Source organism: Oreochromis aureus, linkage group 20 (genome assembly GCF_013358895.1).
Source record: "Oreochromis aureus strain Israel breed Guangdong linkage group 20, ZZ_aureus, whole genome shotgun sequence".
Classification (NCBI taxonomy): Eukaryota; Metazoa; Chordata; class Actinopteri; order Cichliformes; family Cichlidae; genus Oreochromis; species Oreochromis aureus.
In genome coordinates, this window is record NC_052961.1 from 6,696,043 (window position 1) to 6,723,271 (window position 27,229).

The following is a 27,229-nucleotide window of genomic DNA, read 5'->3' on the forward strand; positions in this document are numbered from 1 at the left end:
GCGTTTTACCAAAAAGCAGTGTCTATTTAACTCATAACTCACGAAGAGTTATTAGCTCTTTCCACCCAAGAGATGTTTAACATTTAAGATGACTTAACTATCAAATTACACAATATTTCACCACACTAAATACTGGAGGGTTTGTTTAAAAGAACTGTCACAACCTTTTCCTCTTTGCTCTATTGATTATCTGTACTCTTCAAGTTATACTGATGTATGCTGTCTTTGCAGTGCATTTCAGGCAAAGCCAGACAGCCAGTTAACATGTAGATGTTCCAATAAACCGACATGTCCTTGATTTCTTTGCAAGGTTTACTGAACAAATATCAGCGGAATAAAACTGAAAGATCACAGAAATATACAAGCATATTGCTCTATGCAAATGACAGCAGATTCAGCAAAATAAATCAAACTAGTTCGCAGCTTACCGAGAAGGCAGAACACACCATTAATGAGCTAGCTTACTTAAGATGGCACCTTCCAGTTAGCTTCTTCAAATTAATAAGATTTAAAACGTCAGAGGAAATAAGAAACACTATGACAGATCAATCACTATCGAGCTATCAAAAGTAGTAATGGAGCTGATTACAGGCAAATAAACTCCAAGGCACAGCACGGGTGCAGCTGCATTCTCGGTGGCAAGCTAACACTCCAATGAGAAGCTACAAAACCGGCCCTGTCATTACAAAGAAGGGCCACTAGGAGGCAGCATAAACAAATCGGGTCACATAATCAATCATTTAAGTCGAAACATTTCTGTTAAAGACAGCACATTGTTGTACGTGCCCAACAGTTTCTGCTTGTTAAATGGTGACATATTGACCCTTTTTCTGGCTTCGGGTGTCTCCTGCGTTAGATGAGGCTGCAGTGATTTTTCTCTTGGTTTTAACAAGACCCGAGCGGCCAAAGCTATTCAGAATTAGTTCTAAATCGTGTTTCATTAGCACCGATAAGCACGTTTGAGCTAAATGCCTTGCCATTTTAATGCCTCATGAAAGAATTGCTAGAGCTTAGATTGTGATTTTTTCACGAGGCATTACAGTGTTTGGGCTCGTCATGCAGATGTAGTTTGGTCTGTTTTCTGTGTCTTCTTCCTCCCATAGGGTGGTGTTTGTGTCCACACACTTTAACCCCCATCCTGCTTTTACTTCATGTGTTTATAACCATGTAGCTCTAACCATTATTACCACACCTCTGCAGCTGTGCCTGTGTGTTGTTTGAGACTGTTTTCATTTGTGCAGCTAACTCATGCTTTAGTTATTAATTTACTACAAACCTTCATCCAAAAAAGGATAGGATTTGGCTAATATTTCTGTCTTTGAAAAAAAAAATTCTTAGACATGAATACAGGACAGATTTTTATGCACCATGTTTATCGGGACTCATTAACACAGTCTTTGGTTGTGTTGTTTGCCTTGGGGCACCTGTGGTTCAGGTGGTAGAGTTGGTTGTGTACCAGTCGGAAGGTCAGTGGAGTGATCCCCGACTCCTCCAGTCCATGTGTCGAAGTATCCTTGGGCAAGATACTAAACTCCGAGTTTGCATCCATCCAAGTGTGTGACTGGCTGAACAAGTGCTGTGAGTGCTCAACTGAGTAGAAAGGTGCTATATAAGTACCAGACGGTTTACTTTTTAGGACACTGAGATGGTCTAATCACACCTCAGTGATTATCATGAAAAACTTATTTAGGGTTAGCCAATAGAAGTACTTGATTAGATTTAGAAATATATGCTTCAGCCTGACATTTTTTAAAGGAATGTTCCGCACTGAAGAGTCTGGCCAGAATAGGTGCTGCAGATACCAAAATAGCCTCTGTCTCTGTTCAGATTCCGGGGTTTCAAACTTCTACTCGCTTTCAAGAAAAAAAACGGCACAATGTTCATGAAGATGCATGGCTTACTTTTATGTGACTTCTTTGTATTACGTGTAATATTTGTGACAAATGACCACTGAGCAGCGAGTCACCGCAGGCAGAGACAGGATTTAACACAGCCCACGTTTTCTTATTTTTATTTATCCAAGTTTAAATTTAAAAGCTTAAGGTGAAACCTCTCCACCAACTTCCTCCTTGGTGTTTCCAAGAACCCTTAAGTGTGTCCCAAGGGGTCCGAACACCCCGGAGAAGTCAAAGGAGAAAACAGGTTGCACTAAAAATCAGCACCCACACTAAAACACAGTTACAAGTGTGGCTAATATTGTGTCTTTATCTTACAGCATCTGTCCACGAGTAGCTGCCCAAGTGCCTGAAAGAAGGAATTACACAGATCAATACATAATCAATAAATATTTGAAAGCATGCTTCTTAATGTGCAAATGTTTTCTTAAAAATGCAGAGTGCAAATATGTCCGGAAAAGTGTCCACTGGGGTTAGGGTTACCTAAAACAAAGATACATATTACTCTAAACAAGTAACGAAACACCTTCGTTACATCTTGCACCTCCTTTAAACGGAGTTTTTCTTCCAAGCTGCTTCTTTAAAAAGCTTCATCGGAACTTGTAGGTTAATCTTTGCTAGAGTTTTAGTCGGGTGTCCCCAGCAGAGGGGTCCTGGTGCGGGTTTGTACTTCGCGGGTTCCCGGCGCATGTGGCCGCAGCGCGCACGTCAGCAGAGGGAGATCAGCACCCTGGACAGCGGCGCTCGGTCAATAATAAAGCAGCCAGAGCTCCTTCCCTGCCCAGCCGCTGGGAGCACGGCGAGAGGCGTTTCAACCATCGGGAGACGGACGGATAGCTGGAGGAAAAGCAGCGACGTGTTTACGGGATGACAGTCTTTTATTTTTTTTTCTCCTCTCTCCCTGTTCCGGAAGTAGCTGCTGCGTTGGTTCAATCTCCAAGCCGACCATTTCGAGGAGGAAAATCAGCGCCAGCAGTATCATCACCACCATCTATCTGATCCAATAATCAATGCCATTACTGCTGTGTAATTGCTATCGGAAACGAAGACATCTTCACGCGTCTTCCCCGTCTCTCTCTCTCTAATTAGAAAAATCGCAGGGTGCCTTTATTATTCTGCCTCTCTCTGGCATTTCAGCGTTGCCTCCCGTGTTCTGGGCTTGCAATGAAATGCTGATGGACATCGAGCGAAGATGGGAAGCACGGGGCTTTCGGGTGTTTTTGTGCTGCCGTGTTTCCAGCTAGGCTGCTGAGAGAGAGAGGGGAAGAGAGACGGAAAGAAGAAATGCAAATGCACAGGATTGTGTTTTTGATGCCGACGTGGATTGTCGGGGTGAATGGCACGGATTTTTCGTGGATCAAGCCGGGGCTTTACAAAAAGGAGATGAAATAGAGAGAAAAGGGGGAAAAGGGGGACCATGATCTGACGCTTGGGATGCTACAGTGAGAGGGACAAAAAAAAGACATTATAATCACATTCAGATCAAACTTCCATTTCATCTTCCGCACCCTAATTTTTCTCCTTTTCTATTTTTATTGGATTATGATTCTTGACAAGAGTCTCAGATGTGGCTGTGTGGATGGCATGTCGTTGTATTTTACATCCCATCTTATATTTCCTGGCTCTGTGTTGCTCTCTCCTCCACTCGTCCACTCTCTCGCGGTCTTCTGCTTCGGGTAGCAAAAAACATGTAGGCTGTTTTTTTTCTTTCTGTCTTTCGTTCTTTCTTTCTTTGCCGCGAGCCTCAGTGCGTGTGGAAAACAAAACCAAACAAAGCAAAACAACAACAACAATAACAAAAGGTGTATTTGAGAGCGCAGGAAAATGGACCGTGGAAATCAAAAACCGTGCAAGTTGTAATGTTTTCTGGGGTGCGGTGGAAGACGCAGATAGACGGCGTTTGCTGAGTTGTTTGAGTAATGAATATTGAAAGAGTGTGTCGGCCAGCTGAAAGGGAAAATCTTTCATCCGCATTGGCTTAGACACACATGCCATCAGTGGGGCGAGAGCCTTTATCTCCTCTCTGGATTTTCCAATTAGCAGTTGTGGCATCGTAGAAAATACTACAGTAACCATGAACATATCGGATGTATGAATAATAATAATAATAGTAATAATAATAACAATAACACAGGGAGAGGAGGGGAGACAAAAACACTTAATTTATTTATTTCGGATTCTTTATGTGGCCAAACATGTTCAAGTATCGAATCCGCATGTTTTTTAATGAACTGAAAGTCCTGGTGTTTATGCGATCCGATTCAAGACAGTCCAGCTCAGACACAGATAGACGGTCCAACACCAACACCAACACCACCATGCGAGGTCTGGGGATGGGCGGCTGCGGCTGGCCGCCTTTCGTCGACTGCCATTCCCGGGACGACGAGGAGGAGTACTACGGCAGCGACCCGCGGCCCCGGAGCCTGGCGTTTGAGGAGAAGGAGCCCAAGCTGCAAGTGGGCCTGGACGCCGTGTCCCTGGCCAGCACCGCCAGCAGCCTGCGGACCCCCCAGTGCCGGATCTGCTTCCAAGGCCCAGAGCAGGTAGCAAAAAAAAACAACAAAAAAAACCCAGTGAGGTTCCTGATGCTGATGCCACGTCCTGCGTGGACGGCGGGCGGGCAGGCAGCGTGTTTGTTTCACATTTCACACTGCTTTGAATGAGCCTTTGTGGGGCTGTGGAGAGCCATTTCACCATGCATGAATTGTTCCAGATCAGGAGGGGGTTTAGGAAGTTGCTCCTTTTTTCCCAAGTCTAATCTACCATTTTGATATACAGCGGAATTTTGAGATATATATATATATATATATATATATATATATATATATATATATATATATATATATATATATATAGGTGTATGTATACGGAGTCTCTACTATTACCATCCTGTCCTACATTTGTATCTCTCCCACCCACCTTCCCCTCCAATACATCCTTTGGAAAAAGATAATCTAAGATGAGGCCAAATCATTTTTTTTTTAAAGTTTTATTTTTATAGCCTAAAAATCACAAATTCGCCTCAAGACATTTTTACAGTCTGTGCATCCAAGCACACTCTCAGTCCTCCCAGCTTCAAATTAGAGGCGACTATTGTCCTTCTTCTCTCACCCCCCCTTTTTTTGGAAAGATGATTGCTCAGTGATCTGGTTATCTAAATAACACTGTTTTCATAAGTAAGCTAATCAGAAAGGCAGCAGTTCCCACACATCTGAAATCCGGCCAGCATAGCAACAAAGAAAGTTAGCCAATTAGGCCTGCAGGATGACAAACAGAGTGAGAGGCACTGAATATGCATGAGTCACAATCATTTTGTAAATGTAAATCAACTGTCCCCCGTCCGCATGTGTCACAGAACACGATGATCAACTATTGATCTTGTGATGATCACAGTTCCTGGTCAGACAATGGTGTCGGCTGTGATGAATTTGTCACACGTTTTCTATTATTGCTTCTATTTTTCTCCTCCTACTTTCCAGTTCTTGGGCCCAAACAAAACAATAAGTAGTGCGTAGCTTTGGTCTGTGGCCAAATGTTGGTCTCACCAGATGTGTGGAAACCTGTGCCGGCTGGATCAGCAGGTAGCTCCGAAGCCTGAGATAATTAGAAACCCTGTAAATCCTGTAGGAGCACAGATGGATATTACCATTTAGTCACTTCCCTAAGATAGGCGTATAGTGTTATTACAGCCCATGTGCTAATTTATGACATCTGCCTGAGAGTTTGTATTGTGAGAGCCACAGGACTGAGTATAAATCACTTCAGCCTTGTTTTGGATACAAGGCAATTTGATGTTACAGACAGGGATCGACCCCAGGTTGTTGTCTTGCCCACTCAAACATCTTCCTTTAATAAAAGGTTCATGTTTTGGGCTCTGGGCTCTCCGGCAAGGTGACTCATCGTGCAGCATGGCTCTGAGCTGCCTCTTTTAGCTCCAGACAAAGAGCAAGCAAACAAAGCACTGAGGGAAAACCCTGAACTACACTACTACATCAGCTCCTCATGCTCATATTTGCTTTTATTTTGCCTCCACAGCACTCAGCTTTCTACTCAAAGGGAAAGTGCCTCATACCTCCATGGGTGCAAGGTGTGTGTGTGTGTGGGGGGGAGCTCACGTTTGCCATTTCATTGTTATTTCATTATTCAAGCAGGTCACAACAGGGGCCGGGGATCATGTCGCTGTCAGCGGGCCAATTACCTACAGACATAATCACTTTCCTCTGTGGGTTGCATTGAGCACGAATCCTTATTAACTGTCTGTCAAAGGTGTCAGCGGGCGCCGCGGTACAGTCGCTCGGCCACTGATTCCACTTAACGCAGTCTGGATTCACAAAAGTCGTCGCAAAAGGGCTTGCGGGGAATTACTGGCTTGTTGGTGTAAGAGGAGGTGGTGGAGGTGGGTGTTGGTAATCACCCCGGCCTGCCCTTTACTCTGGTAGTGCTCGGCGGCGTGTTTCCACAGGCACACTCAGTCAGGAGCTCGGGGGGGCACTTCCACACCTAAATTTTTTTGTCTAAAGGTTGCAGCTGAGGAGGAAGACCATTTTCTTAGTCATGAAGTGACACACCAAATTAACACCTTCGTCCTCTGTGAAGTGGCCTCGAGGGACAAATGCATGACAGCTCATCCGAGCAGGAGGAGTGTGTATTTGTGTGGGTGTATTTGTGTGTGTAGCAGGCTGCCTTTATGTTTGTTGGCCCTCTTGTTGTTATGAGGGTAAATCTAGCTAAGTATTAGTGTTAACAAATCCCATGAAAACAAAAACAATCAGCTCATCTGAATTAAAATCATTGTCTGTTTGTCTTAAATGTTCTGCACTCTAGAGCGCCGCTGTTGCTCATTAAAATCATAAATCTTCAAAGTTAATGACAAATTAAGTCCAAAAACACTCTCCAGACACACGTCTGATCTGACGCCTACTTTGGCAGGAGGTAATCTGGCCACGGTTGTGGTTCAGTTACGTTTAGGCACAAAGATGACCTGGTTTTTGGAAGAGAAAGGCTGTGGTTGTGGTTAATATTATAAATTTGTTAAACTTTAACTATCACACATTTCCTTATTTTCCATCAGGTGTATGCTGCTGCATATACTCAGTTCAGACAGTTTGTTTCTACTCATATTGCTAATATGAACCTGAACTTGGGCAGTCAATCAAAAGAAAGCTGGCTTAAAGGGAGAGGACCTTAAAGACATCACAGCCCAGGAAACATGCTTGTGTGGGGTCCACAGTGGGTGAACTGTGGGGTTGTGTGGGCAGAGCCAAACCCACACTTACCCCACACAGGCCCAGAGTGAGTGTACCCACACAGGGCCCACAGCATGGGTTTTCTGTGGCCTGGCCACTGTGGGCTATGAAGGAAGAGGCTGTACTGAGGTCCAGTATGAGATAAATAAGGATTATTCTGAACTGTGAATCATGCAAAGCTACCCTAAATGTAATGCATATGGAGCTATAATTTAACATTATCCACCTTAAAGTCAATGACAGATGTCTTAGTTCTGGATGGATGGATGGATGGATGGATGGATGGATGGATGGATGGATGGATGGATGGATGGATGGATTACCACATTAATCCAAATCTAGGTTGCACTTTTTAGGACAGCTCTTTAAAAGAACAGTTCATGCCCCAAATTAAATGTACACATGTCCCCTCTGGCCTTCAGTGATGTTTATCCATCTCATTTATTTTGGTGTAGGTTGCCCAGTTTTGGAGATATCAGCTGTAGAGATATCTGCCTTAGTCTTTAATATAAATGTACTAAATGGCACTGGCCTTGTGATGCTCAAAGGGCTAAAAAAAAATGCATTTGAAAAATTCTGCTTCTGTGCCTCTTTTAAAAAAAACAACCTAGTTAAGTGTAGTTTAGAATATGTTGTATAAAAACAGGGAGGTGTAATATGCTAAAGCTTAAGCTTACACCTCTTTTTGGCAATAATTTGTATTCTTGCCATTTAATTCAGTTGTTTGCTGTCATTTATTTACATTTATGGGCATTTTATTTGTTGTCGCTGCTCATCTGAACTATTTTCTACATACCGGAGGAAGTGGACAGCTGGCTAAGGTGAGGGGGGCCGCCATTAATATTTATATCCTGTCCCGCACATGCATGACCCTCTCGTCGCAGGTAGATGGAAGATTCAGTCTGCTTGGTGGGTGTAGATCTGTAGAAACATACATAAAACTGAACAGAACGAGGTTTGTGGATTTTTGTTTTTTAATACCAGGGACCTTAGAGACATTACAGCTGAGTTTTTCATTTTTATTTTGTAATTTTTTCATTTTCCATGCTTTGAGCAGCACAATGCGAGTGCCATTTAGTTCCATTATATTGAAAAAAGGCAGGCATCTAGTTCAGCAGACGGAAAATAGTAGGTTTGTGGACTGTTTTGAGTAACAGGGTCGTGCTTTCTGGAAAAAGACATTAGTGCTGCGTTTTTCCGTTTTTATTATTATTAGTTGTAGTAGCATTATTAGTAATAGTAGCAGCACTTTGAGCACCACAAGCCAAGAGCCATTAGCTTCATTACAATTAAAAAGAATAGACATCTATACAGCCAGTATCTGCAAAACTGAGCAAGTCCCACCAAAATAAAAGAGATGCACAAACAGCACCAACAGAGGGGAAACATTTAAATGTAAAATTTTGGTGGTAAATGACCTTTTTACCCCTTAAAATGAATTTTTCTTAAACCATTTATTTGTTGGAAGCTGTTCCGCAGCACAAAACGATTCAGCGTGTCCTTTTCTTTTACAGATGACAGAAAATGCAATAAAGTGCCGTTTCATTGGGTGCACATTCTCGCAACAAAATAAGAAGCTATAGCTGCTCTGGTGTCGTCATCTTAAAGCGGTTTAAGCTGTTTGAATCATGAGATATGGCGCTTTTTATATCAGGTATGGACAGGTTGTCAAGTTTGATCCTTTAAAAACACAAATCTGATGATGATGAGCCACACTGTTGTAGTGGGTGACATGTTCCCTTATTACCACGAACACACAGTTTATTCTGAATCAGTGCGACACACACCTCCTGTCCTAAATACTCACTAGAGCACCTAATTTGTATTAATCCGCTGCTGAAATAGTCCCTAAGAAATGGACTATTTCTTACTGCTGACGTAAGGTTTACGTAAAACTACAGCGCCCACGTGTTTGAAATAATACGGAGCTTTGTATTTTTAAAAAGAAACAACATATTTTGGGATCCATTTCTAATTATTTATGTCACGGATTCAGTGCCACAGACAGGTGTTAGTGCTTTGGTTCTTTTGACTATGACAGCACATGGCAGTGCTTGAGAGTCAGCGTCTTTGTGTGCCCAAGCATAGTCTATCACTACATGTTCTGTTTATTTATTTTGGTGTGAGTTCATCCTGCTGGTCCAGATGTGACCTTTTATGTCTCGTTCGGTGTTTTCTACACTGTGTGCTGCCTTCAGGTGCAGGGGGCTGACTCACAAAAGCAAAATATCCTTCAAATAGAAAGCAGGCTTTTCCAAATAAAACAGGGTGTTCAGTACAAAACTATTAATGTAAAAACATATCTCATTAAACAACCTTAACAGCTTATTATTAGTGACATTATCTGTGATGACCTTGGAACCAATTATAGTGATTTTATTTGGATGTTTTTGTTTTTACATGCAGTTGTTTATTCCCCTTAAAATCAGTTATGTGTTCATTCATTATTAGACTTCTGCACGTGACAAACATCCTTTGCAGCCTCACTTTGGTTTCTCCAAACTAAATTCACTCATCTATGTCCTCTGATCCTTGGCAATATTTGCGAACGTCAAGCGAGTTTGAGTGTCGAACCTGATTTTGGGCTGAATTCACGTGACACTTCAGGTGAATGCAAACAACACCAGCCTTTAAGGAGCGTGGAAAGAAAAGCGTCTGGACTTCTTTAGGCTGCTTGAAGACGTTTCACCTCTCATCCGAGAAGCTTCTTCAGTTCTAGGGTCAAATGGTGGAGAGTCCCAGATTTAAACCCCGTGGGAGTATCCCCCCAAAGAGGGGGGGACCCCCTGATGATCCTCTACCTAATCACATGAGCCAAGGTGTGAAAACGGATGTGGGTCCCCATCAGCCAGGGTTTCGGGTGAGCTCATTGTGAAACCTAGCCCCACCCTATCATGTGATTTCCTGAGGTCAGATGGCCCAGGGTGTGAGTGGGCGTTAAGGCGTCTGGGAAGGGATCTCAAAACTGGATTATAGATGGCAGACAGTTGGTGTCGTAAACCACCGCCTCTGTTCAAAGATGGTCGCTCACAATGGACCCTAGAACTGAAGAAGCTTCTCGGATGAGAGGTGACACGTCTTCAAGCAACCTAAAGAAGTCCAGACGCTTTTCTTTCCAGGCTCCTTAGACTACGATGACCTGGATGACTGAGAACCTTCACAGATAACACCAGCCTTTGATTAAAAAGTATGGTTTCTGATTCTTTGGTATTTAAGGGGCCTCATAAAATGAGTTACTTTCTCCTTTAGACAAAAGTTGCGGTCATTACCTGTATCACAGTTTCTGCTAAAACATCCCTGAGGGAAAGGTCTGAAATGATAATCAGAGCTTTTAAAGGTCTTTGTTTTTAGTTTGCTCTAGTTGATCATGACATTAACTTTCTCAGTCCGGCCTCGTAGCGCAGACACACACAGAGACTCAACGACGGCTTTGACATTTTACAAATGTTTGCTTTCATATTGTTTTTCTTTTATTTAGCTCCTCGTATATTTCTGACCTTCTCTGTGTTATCTTTATAATGTCAGCAGCCAAGTTATTTTAAAGTTTATGAGTGGCATGTGGCTCATCTGCCGAACTCAGTCTTTATGCAGCGGGACACTTGAAGTCTTTTATTATAAGTGGGAAGGTCAAACGAGCCAGATGGGGAAACGACAGAGTGCAGACGGACAGAAATAAAAAAAAATGAAGTGTTATTTGTATAAGCGCAGCTCTCTGGTGCATAAAACCTGTAGTGATGAAACAGGTAGTACTCTGCCAAGTCTGTGAACAGATTCATGTTTCTGAGTCACCGTTTGGAAATGAAAGATTTTTATTAAGTTTGCACACAAAAATGAACCTTTTTTATGGGCAGTACAAAAAAAGAAAGAAAAAATGACTAAATACTACTTTATCAGGTTAGTGAGTGAAATGATTTCAGAAAAATTAATTTTTCCCAGAGAAAAAAAACACAAATTCTGTCATCCAGGTGCCAGAAATTCAAATTCCTCATCAATACCCGACTGTTTTTTGTTTTTTTGTGCTTCCCACCAGTTCCCGTGAACAGTTGTTAACATGAAAGAGCTGAAAATACAGAAGTATGTTGCAAGACATCAAATGTTACCACTTTGGTGTCTCATTACAGCTTTGCCTCCAGTTTTAAATCCAAGGATTTTATATCAACATGATCTAACTTCTTTTTTCAGTTTGTAGGGTTTAAAATTTGAGTTTGATTTTGAGGAAAAAAATCAATCCAGATAAATTTCACTGTCTAAACTTTCAGGCACTGATGCCAAAGAATACCTGGGATGAGAATACAGCGAAAAGACATTTGTACTGGCACCTTACTGACCAGTACTTTGCCGCAACACACTCACTGGGCCAAACCTGTTGTAGTTTGTCTGTAAGTGTAAAGCCTGAAGCCAAGAAAGATGGATTCTCACTTAGTTGTGATCTCATAATTCAACATTTTATGAGGCTCTGTTTTGCAGTGTAGCGTCTCACTCGTAGTGTTTGTACGTGTGGCTGAAATATTATCTATCTTGTTTGGGAGTCATTGTTAATTGGTCTTTTGTGCTCTCTTGGGTCTCAGGTCATCTTTTCGACCTGTGTTAAGTGTTTGAACCTTCAGCCAAGGACACATTTCAGCTCCAAACTTTTAATTGTAATTACATTTTTTAAATTAAAATATTAATTGATTTCAATTTAACTTGATACAGATACACGATCCTGTCCAAACAACTCATCAAATAAAAAATTAAGAGATAGTTGCACTCAGTAAAATCAGTGATAGCCTACCATGAATGATTAGCTTACTTTAGCTTAGCTTAGTGCAGCACTAAGCTTGAAAGTAAGAGAAAGCGCCTGTTGCTGTTGAAAAACAGACAATATTCACATATAAGTAAAAAATGTACTAGTTAACACATTAAATTCCATTTGATATCTCTTACTTTGGTTTTAATAGGAGTTATTATTGTTCCTTAACAAAATGTGGAACCCCACCTACCCTCTGAATATAGTCGTATTTAATCAGGAGACAAAACTGTTACTTTGAAGGATGCTTATTATATTAATTTCCAGCTCTGTATTAGGCTAAAGTAGCTTGTGCATGACTCACAGTTGAAAATAATCCTTGTTTGTCTTATGTTGGGTTTGGTGACTCAGTTAATCCTCTGTCTGAAACAAGCTGTTTTAGCTCCTCCCTCTTTAGGCCAGCTTTCTTCTGATTGGTTCATTAACAGAAGATTTGAACAGCTTCTGTATAAATTGCCAGAATTTTGACTGCAATAAAGATCATTTTTGCAAAAACCCTCTGTAGGATTCAATGCAAACTTTCTCCACAAGGTGGCAGCAATTTACCAGAAAGTTTCAGTATCATTGTTTTGCACCAGACAGCTTTTGTCTTGTCTGAAATTCTGGTGGTTGATGGCTTCTTAGAGTAGTGGTTTATATATTTCCTTGGCAATTTAAAGATTGTTGGTTCAGTTCCTGTGTAAAAGGCCCTATTATACTTCGCAAACGGCACCGTACAACAGTACTGACGGCAAATTGAAGCCACATCCGCTGTTGCAAGCTGCCATTTGTGTTGGTCTTGCATCTCTTGATTTGTGTGACTTCAAGTGTTGTGCTGCTGTTGCCACAGCTGGCTTGAAGGTACAAGTGTGTGATTGTGCTGGTTTTTACTACCATACAGAAGACTTTGTTGAAAAAAACATCTTGTTTTGACTTTTTTGGAAGTGAACAAACACTTTTCCACTTCCCAACTGGGAATACCCACTCTGGCCAGTCTTTTTGATAAGGCCTAAAAGTAGCTACTCTGATCTTTGGGCTGTGATAATGAGCCAGCTGAGTGCGATGGTAATGTTGGGGTGTCTCATGTTGGACTTGCAACAGATTGGACACTACACAAACTCACTCCACCATCTAGTGGTTCAAGGTGGTATTACGTGAGAGTACAGCCCAGCACTACCTCAGCTTCAGTTAATATCTCTCCATTCTTGGCCAAAACGCCACAGTTGATGTTTCTTCACATGCCGTCAATAGTTTCAGTTGATTTTGAAAGGTCTTAGCGCTTTTTTAGCTAAGGTGTTTTTTGTTGTTTATCTTTAGAAATATCTGCTCTCTGATATTCTGTCATACAGAGCCAAGAGTAGATGAGCCCATGTCTTATATTTCGGTCCATCAATCTGACAGTAGGTGTGTTTGGTGTTTTCCGGCTTTGTTTGTGTTCACTCTGAGGTGTAGTTTGTTGTGAGGTTAAACTCAGAGTTTTTGTGGAATGCCGTCAGGCTTCAGTGGCTCCTCTCTCCTTCACCTGGCTGCCCTTGAAGCGTCACCGCTCCCCGCTGCTGTTGCAGAGTGCTAACATGGCCCTTCACCAACTGGGCCCCGGATCAAGCTGTGCCCATTCATTGATTTACTAATGATTCGCACTGATACTCCCCCCTCACCACCTCCATCTCTGCTGCCTTTCCTTCAGTTGAGGCACACGGGCTAGATGAAAACGTGCCATCGAATGCTGAGTCGCCTGACAAAATGGATGTTTGATGATGAACGGTGGTGACAGCCTGAACTCGCTCATCCTTAATGTGGTGAGCATGCCAACAGGCTTCAGGTGCTGCTGCGGTGCTGAAGAGACAGTTGGTCCATAAGCCACTCAAGCCTGCATCTTATGGACTCTATGAATATCATTAGGAGGCGAAGGGATGGGCAGAAGAGTGTCAGTTTTATTTTTGCTGACAGGAGAAGAGTGTGACTTTTGGGGGGAATTATTATTATTATTATTTTATTTTATTTCAGCCTTCCAATGGTTTGAAATAAACTGTGGCTTTGGGGGAAGTCTGCTTTCACTCACCAGGAGGCTTTATTTCAAATCCCCCTGCTGAAACACAACATTTAATTTGCATGAAAGGGAAGGAGAGTTTATTAAGGTCCCCTTTTAATTTAGAGGAAAAAGAGAAAAAGCTGAGCGCTCAGTGAATTTCTTGCTTCATAAGTAAGTTGTTTCATTACACGCTGAAATCTTGCTTTTGTGGTGGGCATAAATGAAAATGTGCACAACAGCGAGAAAAGAAATGGTATGGTGTAACTAAGTCCATTTTTAAATCTCATATTTGTTTATTTTACACAACGGCTACAAACGCAAACCAAAAATAAAAACACTGGGATGAAAAGGAAAGCAACATATTGCTCCTTATGTTCAACAAACGGCGATACGCATTCTCAAAAGAGAAAAAACGACAAACAGAGACAAACTCAATTCAATAAATGCAACAACAAATAACGCACAGTTTAAAAGAAATAACTGTTAGGACTGACTTCTGGTTAGACAAACATCCCCTACAAATTTTTTTAAAAAGTCCCCAAACCTTTTTGATCACCTTGTTTTTCAGGAAGATGTTGCTAACATATTTTTAGGAAATGTGGTCGTGAAAAGCACAATTTATCTGTCGAGTTTTGGTTCTTTTACAAATTACATGTATACATTTTGAAAAGCAGAGCACACAAAGGACTTCAAACAGATTCCAGATTTTAAAAAATCAAAAATAATGTGAGTTCTCTTTCAACAATTTAAAAAAAAAAATATAATGTTGAGGTTTGGACTGCTAGATGGACAAAATATCCATCCATAATTGAGATTAGGGTGGAGCCTATCCTAGGTGTCATAGAGCTAGAGGCGAGGACTGGTCGTCTGTGTGTTTGCTTGGTTGGTTGTTAGCTCCTCCCACAAAACCAGGATTTGGGCATCCAGCTTATGTCCATAAAACTTAAGCTGATTTTGATTTTGACACCATGAGGTTGCCCGGCAACCACCTATCCACAGGCTAAAATGATCTGTTTTTAGCATTTATTCACCTGTAGCACCTTATAAAAGAATTGTATCTGGGGAGGGGGGGGTTTCATTACAGTAACGTATATTTTATTTTCAAAAACCTTCAGTTACAGCATACATGATGAATTATGATGCAATCAGCCAGGCAACTGCCTAGCTGCAGGCTAGAATGACCTGTTTTTTGCCTTTATGAACCTACACCCCCTCATGCAACCATGGTAAGATCTTAATTTCACAACCAACTGCACAAATAGGCGTAACAAAGTGTAGCTTGGGCATGTACTAGTTAACCTGACAAATGCCTTTCGACAGTTCATGTGCAGGGTTAATGCTGTGTAGAGGCACATTTATACCTAAATAACACAATTTTTCGTAAATCTAACAAGTACATTTTAGTGCCTAAACCTGAGGCACAGATGCCAGAGAACGCCTGTAATACAAACGTGTTGAAATAACAATTTTAACTGAGACCTTGTGGGCAAGTAGTTCCCCATATGTGGCCTCAAGTGCAAAGCTTGAAGGCTAGAAAGATGTATTCTCTCAAGACTGAGATCTCATCAATGTGTCAGAACTATTTAGAAACTGTGGTAATGCCTCAGGGGTGCTTGATGTCAATCTAGGACATCCTTAAACGTTTTTCTCCCAAAAAGAACCTCACACCGCAGAATTTTCAGCATTAACAAACAAAAGTGTACAAGTTGATATTTTAAATATCAGCTCGTTCACTCCAGAAAATTTCTGTTTGCTTAAAAAGATCACATTTTTTCATTTTAGTTTCACATAATGTTTCTACTGGTTGTTTCACATGCTGCCTACAGCTGAGACCAACACACAGTTTAAGTTTTTTTCAGTGATGCACAACCAAATAATCTACAGTTTCAGAAAATAGCAACTTAATCCTAAAAATGATTATTAACACTCCAGAACTACAGAAGCCAAGGAACTGCCTGCTCCTATTTATAAAAGGGAAACTATTCTGTGCATTTCCAAATTCATATTTGTATTTTTTGAACTCCAGTAAGGGAGCTTTGCATGATTCACTTTTTTTTTCATTTATTTTATATTTACTATATTTAAAAAGAAGAAAGTAAATGACTATACTTTGCTCCTCTTAAACAGACACCTCTAAAAACATTTATGCTTTTTTTTCTTTGCACTGGTGGGGTGGTGGGCATGTAAAACGCTCACAATATGCTATTCTTGCTGTGCACTTCATTTTCTGTATTTTTATTATCATGGTTCATGTATAAAATCGGGCTGTTATTGATGTATGATTCATGCAGGAGGGTGATTCATCACTCATTCACTATAATAAAGATAACAACGTGCACGCTACTCTTTCCAAGTTTGCTTTTCCTACCCACATTTTTAAAAAGAAATTAATATAGTAAACTGAAGTGAAAAGCACGGCACTCTGGAAGACAAAGGTGCACTTATTTTGAGTCTGGGCTAGAATGGTCTCTTCTGTTCTATCAGCAGTAAAGTTTACTACTGTTAACCCTTAGACAAGCAGCCTTTATATTCTCATCGCTCTTCATACCTCTGTGGAGAAAGATGTACAACAGAGGCACCTTTGTCTGTTCTTATTAATATAATTAATGATGACATTTGTTTATCTAAACAGATAACGATGTTTATTTTTTACATTACTGTTGACCAAATTGACAATTAAATGTTGGGTTATGCTGTAAAACATGAGAAATGGTTCTGGTGGAATAATAGCAGTTGCTGATGTGAGTACACGTGTAGACCTTGAATTGGCATCACTGTCGCTTGTGGTGGCTGGTCAGACTTTAGGCAAAGTCATGGTAAAAAAAAATAAATAAATAAATTATGTAACCTCAGCTTAAGAGGAGTGAGTTATCCTGACCTGTTTGAAAAGACAATTTATGTGAATTTAATATGATGCACCAATGTCAAAGAGTGCGATTTATTTACTGTTGAATGCACTTTAGTTTAACAATCCCCCTTTTTTTTTTAGGAAGAGAACAATGATTACATGATGTGATGTGGTTAGAGACACTGGTTTTATTAATGCTCATTCGCAAACAGTTTCTTATTGATATAGTAGACTTTATGTTCTTGCTCTAAACTAGTAATTGAGCCCATGAAGTCATCAATAAAGTGTTTACTGAGGCCACAGAGATATTAGAGAAGCCAATGTTGCCCCTTGGAATCCATTAAGAAAAATGCAGGCTTAAGACAATTCTCTGGTTGCGTCACTTTTCAGATCTTCTGTACTGTTTATGTTCTTTGAACTTTCCATTGCAAATGAGTTCCTTACATAGGAAAATCATTCATTCATCCATTTTCTGCTGCTTATACGGTTCTGAGTTGCGGGGGCAGCTATCTGAGCAGAGATGCCCCGACCCCCCCACTCCCTCCACAGCCACCACCTCTAGCTCTTCCAGGAGGACAGCCAGGCATTCCCAAACCAGCTGAGAGATGTAATCTCTCCATCGTGTCCTGGGTCTGCCCTGAGGCACAAAACACCTCGCCTGGGAGGTGCCCAAGAGGCATCCTAATCAGATACCCGAACCATCTCAGCTGGCTCCTTTTGATGTGAAGGAGTAGCAGCTCAACAATGAGTCCCTCCCAAATGGCTGAGATCCTCACTCTGTCTCTAAGGCTTAGCCCAGACACCCTTCAGGGGAAGCTCATTTCCACCACTTGCATCCACAGTCTTGTTCTTGTTGGCTCGTTCGAAGGTGGCGGACCCTCCACTGCACAGATGGTTCGGACTGGACACAATCACTCCAAATCCTTATGAAAACATCACACGACCATGTAACCTCCTCCGACTTGTGTATCGATTGGGACAAATGGTTAATTTGTGTTGAATAGATTAGTTCAGTGAAGTGTTTGCGTGTGGAGGGGGGGTTTCTAGCATGTGGCCTACGTAGCTCTGGGCTATGCACGCCTTCTTTGTTTCCCGACTGTTGTTCCTAAAAGCCCACCCTGATATAGAAAGCTAAAACCGTCCTCGGCTTTCATGTGTGACATGAGTCATAAAGACACGTTTTCATTTTATACGGAGATGATTCATGTCACTCTATCAAGATTTTAATTTTCCCTTCAAACAAACCAAAAATTAGCTGATGGGATGAATAATAATCACAAACTGATGGTTTGGTGTTGGTGTTTTTAACTTACACGTGAACAGTTTATCCAACTACACACACATAAAACCTTGTTGGCACTTTAAATGTAAAAAAGTGTGCTTTTTAAAAATATATTCATTGAAATGTATTCATTCATTTATAAACACAAAGCTAAAACAGGTAATGTACAAGTTTAGGAGTGACGATCAACAATTCAGAGAAAATGGTACATTTTTTCCTTAATTATACTGTGGACCTATTCAAATACAGTATGTTAATATAATTTAAATAATTTTCTATTTATAAATATATAAAAACTTCAACTTGAGTTGAAATGTCACTCAGCTTTTCCGAAATCACAGCAAAGCAGGTTTGAAAGAAAAGCAAAATTAGTGTTTCTTTGTTGCCATTTTCTTTGTTTGAACTTTTATATTTAATATTGTTGACGACATACCAATCATCTCTTCTGCACCACAACATATGAGTCAATGTGCGAAATCCTCCTCCGTCCAAACAATAACCACAAACATTAGAATTATTATTTTTTTAAAGTCCAGACTGTTTTGTGTGGGCTCCAGCAATCTGTAGCGCGCGCTGTGTGACTGGAATATTTGAATATTTGATGGAAGGGATGAGTATTTGTTTTCCATTCGATTTTCAGTTTCAGTTCTAACGTGCACGTTTCCAAGATAAAACATAAGAAATACTTTATACAGTTTGTGACATACATGTATTCTAGGGAGCACAGTTAAAATTAATGTGCTTTAATGTTTTAAGTGTAGAAAATTTACATTTATTTATAGTTTATCTGTTGTAGATAAAAAAAATATTCAAAGCATATTATCCAACTCGCTGTGAAGGTTTCCAACTTTGAAGTCATGAATTTATGAATTCATAAAAACTGGGCAACCCTGAGATTAAAGTGAGGAAGTTAAAGAAAAAATATTATTATTATTTATTTGATTGTAACTTGTGAATTTTTAAGGAAAAAATTTCCAAGATTAAAGTGAACTCTAATGCTTGTCCTTATTTTCTGTATTATAAGCATATATAGTTTGGATGGTGGATCCTCATATTAAACAGATCAGACGTCAGACTGTTTTTTCTACTCTTGGCTCTCTATGATGTCAAAGAGAGTCATCACAGGCCTGGAAGCCCCGCCCACTTTGTGTTTAAACCTTTTGTTTACCAGGATCAGCCAGTCAGAAGAAAGCTGGCTTAAAGAAGCAGCCAACACAGCTTGTTTTAAACAGAGGTGAACCGAGGGCCTGCACTGAAGCCCAGTATAAGACAAATAAGGATTACTTTGAACAGTGAATCATGCAAAGCTACACTAGTCCAGAATTTAAGTATGGAGCCAGAAAGGAGCAGAATGTTGCAATTTAAGGAGGGAAGTTACGGTTGTTGGAAAAGGAAGTCTCTTCACTTTGCACTTTTGGATAATCTTCATCGCACCAAAGCTGCAGTGCGCTTTGTTTCATTTGGCTTTAAATGTATTTTTTCTTATTTTTAACTCCTCCCCCAAGCTTCACCCCCATCTCTTTGCTCCATATGATCTCAAATAGCTGTAATAGGTACACAGCTGTGCTGAATAAGATGAGAAAACATTTTGATGTGTTTGTTTCTTTCGTGTCCTGCAGGGCGAGCTGTTGAGCCCCTGCCGCTGTGACGGCTCTGTGCGCTGCACCCATCAGCCCTGCCTCATCCGCTGGATCAGCGAGAGAGGCTCCTGGAGCTGCGAGCTCTGCTACTTCAAGTACCAGGTCCTGGCCATCAGCACCAAGAACCCACTGCAGGTAAACACGAGGGGAGTCTGCAGCACAAACACGCTGAAGTCTGGGAAAAAAACAAAGCCTCACACCCCTTGCTGTGATTATTACTGTTGCACAATTTGATCTAAAAACACTGATAGTGAGTCTGTCCAGATGACTCACACTGACTGCACAAACAAACCAGCACAGCGTGGCTCTGTCCAACGTGCTTTTTGACTAAGATTCAAAGTATTGGATAAACAGCCACATAAACAAGATGATGATGGCGTGTGAATATGGAAATGATGACAAAATGCTCTCTCCTCTCTGAGGGGCTAGCTCCTAAAACACATGAGCGATGGAGGCAGGAAGATTTAATGACGTGGAAAGAGGAGCTGCTGCTGTCAGCTAACCTTTCATAATAAAATATACAAACGCTGCTGCAGCAGACCCAACACTCTTTTGCCTGAACAAATCTCTCAGCCGTCGCTGTGGTGTGAGGACTGTTTGCCATATTGTGCTGACACATTTTCCCTCTGCGTCACTGTCCGTCTGCCCTCCTTTTCAGAGGCAGCCAATCGCTCTAAAACCTATTGAAAAGATGCCATGTGTGTGTTGGTGTGTGTGTTAACTTGTCAAATGTGTGGATTTTTCTCTCTCTGGTGAGATGTAATGTAGAAGATTGGTGCAGTGTGACTAAGTATGCACAACTTGCAGGTACTCTTGCATGTCCATGCTGTGCTGCTTTATTCTGACACTCCAGTGTTAGGAATGTTGCACTTTCAGCTTCACGAGACTTAATAGACTTAAACTGCTTTGTAAACAGATTACAGGGGGAAATCGTGTGATAACGCTAAGGCTCTGTGTTTTTTTGTTTTGGTCCCTCTGCTCGTTCTTTTCATGTTCGTGCTTTCTTGGTTTCCCCAGTGTTTCCTTGTTTTTGTCTCCCTCTGATCTTCTTCCCTTGTCTTTATTGTTTCCGCTTCCTGTTTTGTTATGTTTTGGTAATTGCTTTTCCTCGGTTGTCTCCTGTGCATTTACTTCCTGCATCTGTGGCTTTCCTCCTTTGTGATCGTCTGCCCTGTCTTTATTGTTTCCACTTGTGTCTTGTCGTGTGTGTGTGTGTGTGTGTGTGGTCCTGGTTTCCCCTCTCTTCCTGTTGAGTTGTCCTCTTTGTTTCTTTGCATCTCAGTTGAGTTTAGTCTCCTGGGTTCTTTCTTCTTCCTCTTTTATTTTTTTTTATTTCCTTTTTGTGACCTAATACTTGGTGTCCTCCATTTAGGTCTTATATCCAGCAACCCATTTAACAGATAAGCTTTTAAGCTATAATTCAGTGTCTTTCTTCGCTTTTGAGCCCTTATAACAGCAGTAAGTACTTCTGCAGGAGCCATGGGACATATAATTTCAAAAAGGAGGCAAACTATTATTTTATTAAAAGTGTATAGCCACAGAAGGAATATAAACACACCAACCAAGACTCTAAATTAGTGTGAGGGTGATCTTTATTAAATTTATTAACCTCTACTATCTATTGAATCTGTTAATCTTATTACCTGTGAATTTAATAGTGCACACGAAGAAAAGGACCTAAACGCAGGACACAGGAGGCAAAATTAAAATAGTTAAACTCTTTAATAACTTAGCAGCAGTCACACACGGGCAAATAAGACTGGCAAAGGAAAAGCAAAGGTCGATAAAATGAGCAAAAAGTCATAGGTGAAGACGAACACGATGAACCACAGAAACAGAAAAAGGAGAATTCTGGATTCTAGAAAAAGCCGAACTTGTGAAAAAATGACAGCAAACGTGAAGTAAAGTTCAGAGGGAGTGAAGACAAAAATAAATGCTTATAAATTCATTGATGACGAACTTAAACGAGTCCTTATAGTTTTTATTCATTTATTTATTTAGTTTTACATCTAATTAAAACCTGTTGACTTAGTTTTTCCTTATTCCCGTATAAATATATATATACTGTTACTATGGTGAATATTAGTTTTTCAGATAATGGGGGTCTGTTGGCATATTTCCATATCCCTTCAACAGTAGGTTCAGGCACACCGTTCTGCTGCGAGCACACACATGACACCCATCTAATGTTCAAACCTTTTGTTTGTGAGGGGCAGCCAATCACAGGCAGGTTTGCTTAAAGAGAAAGGAAGGGAACAAAATATGATTTGGGGAGATTAACAGGGATTATTTTGATCTTTGAATCATGTTAATCTATTCTAGTAGAGTCCAAGATATAAATTAAGTTCAATTCAATTTTATTTATAAAGCACCAAATCAAAACAAGAGTTGCCTCAAGGAACTTTATATAATAATGTAAAGACTCTACAATAATACAAAGAAAACAGAGAAAATCCCAACAATCATATGACCCCCTGTGAGCAAACGCTTTAGCAACAGTGGGAAGGAAAAACTCAGTTTTAACAGGAAGAAACCTCCTGCATAACCAGGCTCAGGGAGGGGCGGCCATTTAACTTCAGTTAGTCTCTGGACTGGGTTTAGCTTTGGCTAGTTTTAGTTTACTTTCTGTGGGTTTTAATCTGGGTTTTTTTATGTTATCACATCCTTTTTGTTCACTCCTAGGTTTGATATTTAGTTAATCATATAGTTATAAAAGCCATAGCCTTTATTCTGAGTGCAGGAGTATGTTTACACTGTTCCTCTGGTACTTTTGTTCCTGTAAATGACCTGATTTTTTTCCCCACCTCTGATTTAAAGTGTTTTCTCCTTCAGTGGCAGGCCATCTCTCTGACTGTCATTGAGAAGGTGCAGATAGCAGCCATTATTCTGGGTTCCCTGTTCCTCATCGCCAGCATCTCCTGGCTCATCTGGTCCTCCCTCAGCCCCTCAGCCAAGTGGCAACGTCAGGACCTGCTCTTCCAAATCTGCTACGGCATGTACGGCTTCATGGATATCGTCTGCATAGGTAAAAAGACAAAGAGACACAAGTCTGACACACAAACATAAGATGATTTCATAAGTGAACGTTTGGGAAGGGATATAGTTGTTTCTCTCATGTAGCACACAGCAAGAAATAGTCCGCTTCAGATGTGTTTGCACTACTGGAAATTATTTAGGTGAAGAAGCTGCAGGAGGCTGCACACATGAGACCAAAGAAATCGGGTCATTACTCAGAAAAGTCATGCATTACACATATTCTTTACTTTTTTAAATGCAATGCATTATTTTACTCGTTATATCAATTTTCGTTACTTCACAGCAGCTGTGTGATTGCCAGAAAAGAATGAAACACCAGACTTTTAATATGCACACATAACTGCTTGAATCCCTCTTAAAAAGGACATTGTCAAGATTAGAGCATGGGAGGACCCAAATGATGCCTTAGGAAGCAAAAAGTAAAAAAAAAAAAAAAAAAAAGCAACTAAAACACAAACTAAGAAGTTCGATGCATGAGATAGGAAGCACAGGTGCAGGGAAAAATGGACCTGAGAGGTAAACAGATGATCTCACAAAGAACAAAGACTACATATACTTACACAAAGAGCTGATAGTAGAACAAAACACAGATGGAAACAATTAAGGGGCAGACAAACAAGAAAGAGGAAAGAAAGAAAACCTTCAAAGTACAACAGGAAGTAACCAAAATAAAATGACTAACACTGATCGGTGAACCCAGAATGCAGGATGCAGGAAGTAACATAAGAAAAACAACAAATATTACAATGACCATGACAAACATATAGGAAGTCTTTCTGAGGTTTTCAAACACTCGTTCATTGCTAGCTTTGTGCCAGCATCATAGACTGTGTATAAAAGATGGCAGCATCTTGCTTATGCAAGTGCTTGTAGAGGTTTGATGTGTTCTCAGCAGATTCAGGACATCTTGACAGTCTGATCACAGCTGATCTCAGGATCGATAGATGAGCCAGGAGATGAGGACTCTGCGGTGACTGCAAGGGTCACAGCGAGTGGATGTACCCTGTTAAGTTTAGTTAGGTGAGAAAAAGGGGAATTAGAGCCAAAAGAAAATTGCTACAGGCTAAATGGGCAGCGAAGCAACAAATTGAAAAGAGGGCGTCCACTGACCCCGAGACCCTCTGTGATCCAGGCCCTTCAGGGATTTAGAAAAACTCCTTCTGGACATAAAGCTGTGTGATCTGTCTAAACTATTATATAGAACATGTGAACATCAGTGTCATTTCAGTGTTCAGTGAATGTGGTTAAATTTTAAAAAAACAGACTTTTGACGTGCTCTGATTTTCCCAGCCTCCTATCCCACATGTCATGTCTTTATCACAGAGATTCAATTTATTGAAATTATGGTATATTCATGATACCGATGCTCAAATAATGCTAAACAAAATTAATATTTAAGGTAGTCTTAGATTTAGATCGTGACACTAGTGGATGTAACATTTATTTCGTTGTAGTTTTTAATCCTGTTTTTTTCCTGATCAAAGCGGCATTTAATTTCTTCTTTTAAATTTGTCAGAAGGTTCAATAAACACTCCAGTTTCAAAAGAATTTGAATTTTTTGCCAATTATTAAATGGTTCAGGCTTTATGTGGTTAAAAGAGTTTACATGTGTTTTTTAGCACTACAAATATTGTGTCGATTAATGACAAGAGCTCAAAAACACTTAAATTGAATGAATTTAAAAAGTGTCAAATTTCAACCCATCCCTATGTACTTCAAGGGCCTGTAACTCTGAAAATATTTATAGTATGAAGGTGAAATTTTCCATGGCTTGATTAAACATTTCATATTGTTGGTTGATTAAGATTAGGTTGAATGATCCTTATTAAGAGGGAGCATATTCAGTTTGTCCAACTAAGATAAATATATAATATTAAGAGTGTAAGGTCAGACTTAGAGGCTTTCTGATGCACTCTGTCATTATAGTCCATTATTGGTAAGTTGATAAAGGTTACAAACCGGCTAATGTCCAATTCTCACACCCCACCTCCATTTGGTAAATCCTAGAAAAGTTCAAGGCTGGGAATTGACTCCATTTTTGGAGCCAGCCTCAGTGCAGGTGTGGAAATGTCACACAGGAGTCGTCGACTGCAGGAGCTGAAGACATGAAAAGATGTAGATCGAAGGCTTAGGCTGCATTATGCAACATCAAGAAGAGCAAAGAAAAACAGGATGCACTGTGCAATGACAAAAATATTAATAAACATAAGTTGGATTATGCAAGGACAAACTAGCGCGGGGATGAAAGCTTGTATTCGGCTCACATTTTTCTGGCTTTTAAGGTCATGCACAATTACAACACTAAGCAGGCAGATGGTGCATAGGTAGGAGCTAACAACTACACTAAAAGCTAAACAAATTTTTGATGATGTTGCAGACTACAAGAGACTGTTTTTGGGGGGGTTTTGGAGCGACTGGCTTGATTGTTCTTGTGTAACTGCGAGCTGCCCGCCTAAGACAACAGTGAGAACAGATGGCATCAGATATCTGTACTGTGATTACTGCCAACTGTCTATTCTCAACCACAGATGAGATGGAAAGTTTCTACCTGTGGTGCTGATGCAGCTCCGGGCCACCTTTCATTAAATATCTCCTGCCTCCATGCACTGTCCTTCACCCTGCCTCTTCTTCTGCTTTCTTCCCCGCCCAGGCCTAATCATCCACGAGGGATCGTCAGTGTATCGAATCTTCAAGCGATGGCAGGCTGTCAATCAGCAGTGGAAAGTACTGAACTATGAGAAATCGAAGGACTTGGGTGACCCGGTGAGTTCGAGCGGTAAGACAGGCGCTCGAGGCTCTCGGGGTAACCCTCACGGTCTGGCCAGCAGCAGCAGCGGGCGACCGAGCAGGAGGCTAAGAACTATTCTGAACCACCACTGTGGATACACCATCTTGCACATCCTGAGCCAGCTGAGGCCCAACGACCCGCGGATCAGCGCTGCCGCCAACCGGGAGGTGGTGATGAGGGTCACCACCGTATGAGCGGCACAACAGGATGAGACCCCGTCTTTTGTGTCCCGATGTAAATGAGAGGAGGGACTTGATGTTGAATACTAAAGACTAAGTAACAGGAGCCCCGTGAGGAGCTGAGTGATGCCCGGAGCATCAACAGACAGCACACACGAGGGTTTCTCCTCTTGTTTCATACAACAAAAGAAAGCCAGATGCTCCTTTTCAATAATTAAAGAACTGATGAAAATACAGGATGAAAAAGCATTAAAAGACATCAAACGTGAAACATGTAAACAGGCTTTACAAACCTGATCCAAGATGATGAGACGTTTTTTCCAGTTCAATATCAGGATGCACAGAAGCATTTTTTTTCTTTGTTTTTAATCCTCTTGGTTTGATTTGTAACTCTTCTTCTTCTTCTTGTTTTTTTTTTTTTACTCACTTTGATTTTGTACGGATGTATGATTTTAGAGGAAATCATGTAACTCCATACATGCCAAGCATTTCCAGACAGCTATGTATAATGATCTTAAAAAAATTTCTACAAGCTAAACTGATGCTGGTAAACAGACCGAAAACTGAAACTAAACAAACATGTGGGCTCCACAGAGGTGACAACAGGACAATAAGTCATAATGAGTAAAAAAAAAAAAAGAAAAATGAAAAAAAAGAAACAAAAAATATAAAAAAAATAAAGAAATCAGTAAGATTTCAGTTACACTTTTAACCTTTCTGCAATAAAGATACGTATGTACATTTCACAGGGAATTTTGCATGGGTATATAATTTTATTCTTGATCACATTACATAAGCACATGACAAAATTTGCTCTATTTCGAATGGTGCTTGCCAAAATAAACACTTAAACATCCAATTTCATTGCACCAACTTTTTATCAGCAGGACAAATGGCAGTGTGTTACAGCTCTTTCAGCTAAAATACAGTTTGTTGCTGCTGTGTGCTGATTCAGATTTGATAATAAGTTAAATTATTGGATTAAAAAAACGGGGATCGGATGATCTCTTACTTCTCAGTCTCACTCAGTCTCTTATTTACCCAACCTGTAGCGTAACGCATGGTTTGGTTGAGTGTGTCATTGTTTTTCTGGTGTGGAAATGTAGTGATGTGCTGGAAATAAAGCGGGACATCCTTCATTTAGAAAAGTTTTTTTTTTAAACTTGATTAACCCTATTTAAAGGGGATCAAGTATGTTTTTTTCTCTCTTTTTCTGTCATATATCTATATACTGTTACTATGGTGAATATTCATATTAAACATGACCAAAGTTTCAAATAATGAGGTCAGCTCATGTGCAAATAATTTCTGTGATTTAAAAGCTCAGGCTTCACACTGATCTAAACACTCATTTTCAGGATGTTTTTTCCAACTCTTGGCTCTGTATGATGTCAGAGAAAGAGAGCGTCATCTCAGGTCATCTCAGGTCATCTCAGGTCATCTCAGGCCATTTAACAGGTGACCAATCAGAAGAAAGTTGGCTTAATGCAATAATTTTCAGCTTCTTCTCCTAAC

General features: G+C 40.4%; 1 protein-coding gene across 1 annotated transcript; it reads left to right on the forward strand.

The window, feature by feature from the left end:
* Positions 1-4,039: 4,039 nt before the first annotated feature.
* march9 (membrane-associated ring finger (C3HC4) 9) lies at positions 4,040-26,912 on the forward strand. Its single transcript, XM_031725743.2, has 4 exons — positions 4,040-4,438; positions 19,691-19,846; positions 22,544-22,736; positions 25,398-26,912. The coding sequence occupies exons 1-4, from the start codon at positions 4,079-4,081 to the stop codon at positions 25,727-25,729; spliced, it is 1,041 nt and encodes a 346-aa protein (XP_031581603.1). The 5' UTR covers positions 4,040-4,078; the 3' UTR covers positions 25,730-26,912.
* Positions 26,913-27,229: the final 317 nt, after the last annotated feature.

Excerpts from the sequence above, each read along its gene's own strand:
- march9 (XM_031725743.2), top strand. The coding sequence starts at position 4,079 with ATGTGGCCAAACATGTTCAAGTATCGAATCCGCATGTTTTTTAATGAA. Across the intron at positions 4,439-19,690 it reads GCTTCCAAGGCCCAGAGCAG|GGCGAGCTGTTGAGCCCCTG; the intron begins GTAGCAAAAAAA and ends CGTGTCCTGCAG. Across the intron at positions 19,847-22,543 it reads GCACCAAGAACCCACTGCAG|TGGCAGGCCATCTCTCTGAC; the intron begins GTAAACACGAGG and ends TTTCTCCTTCAG.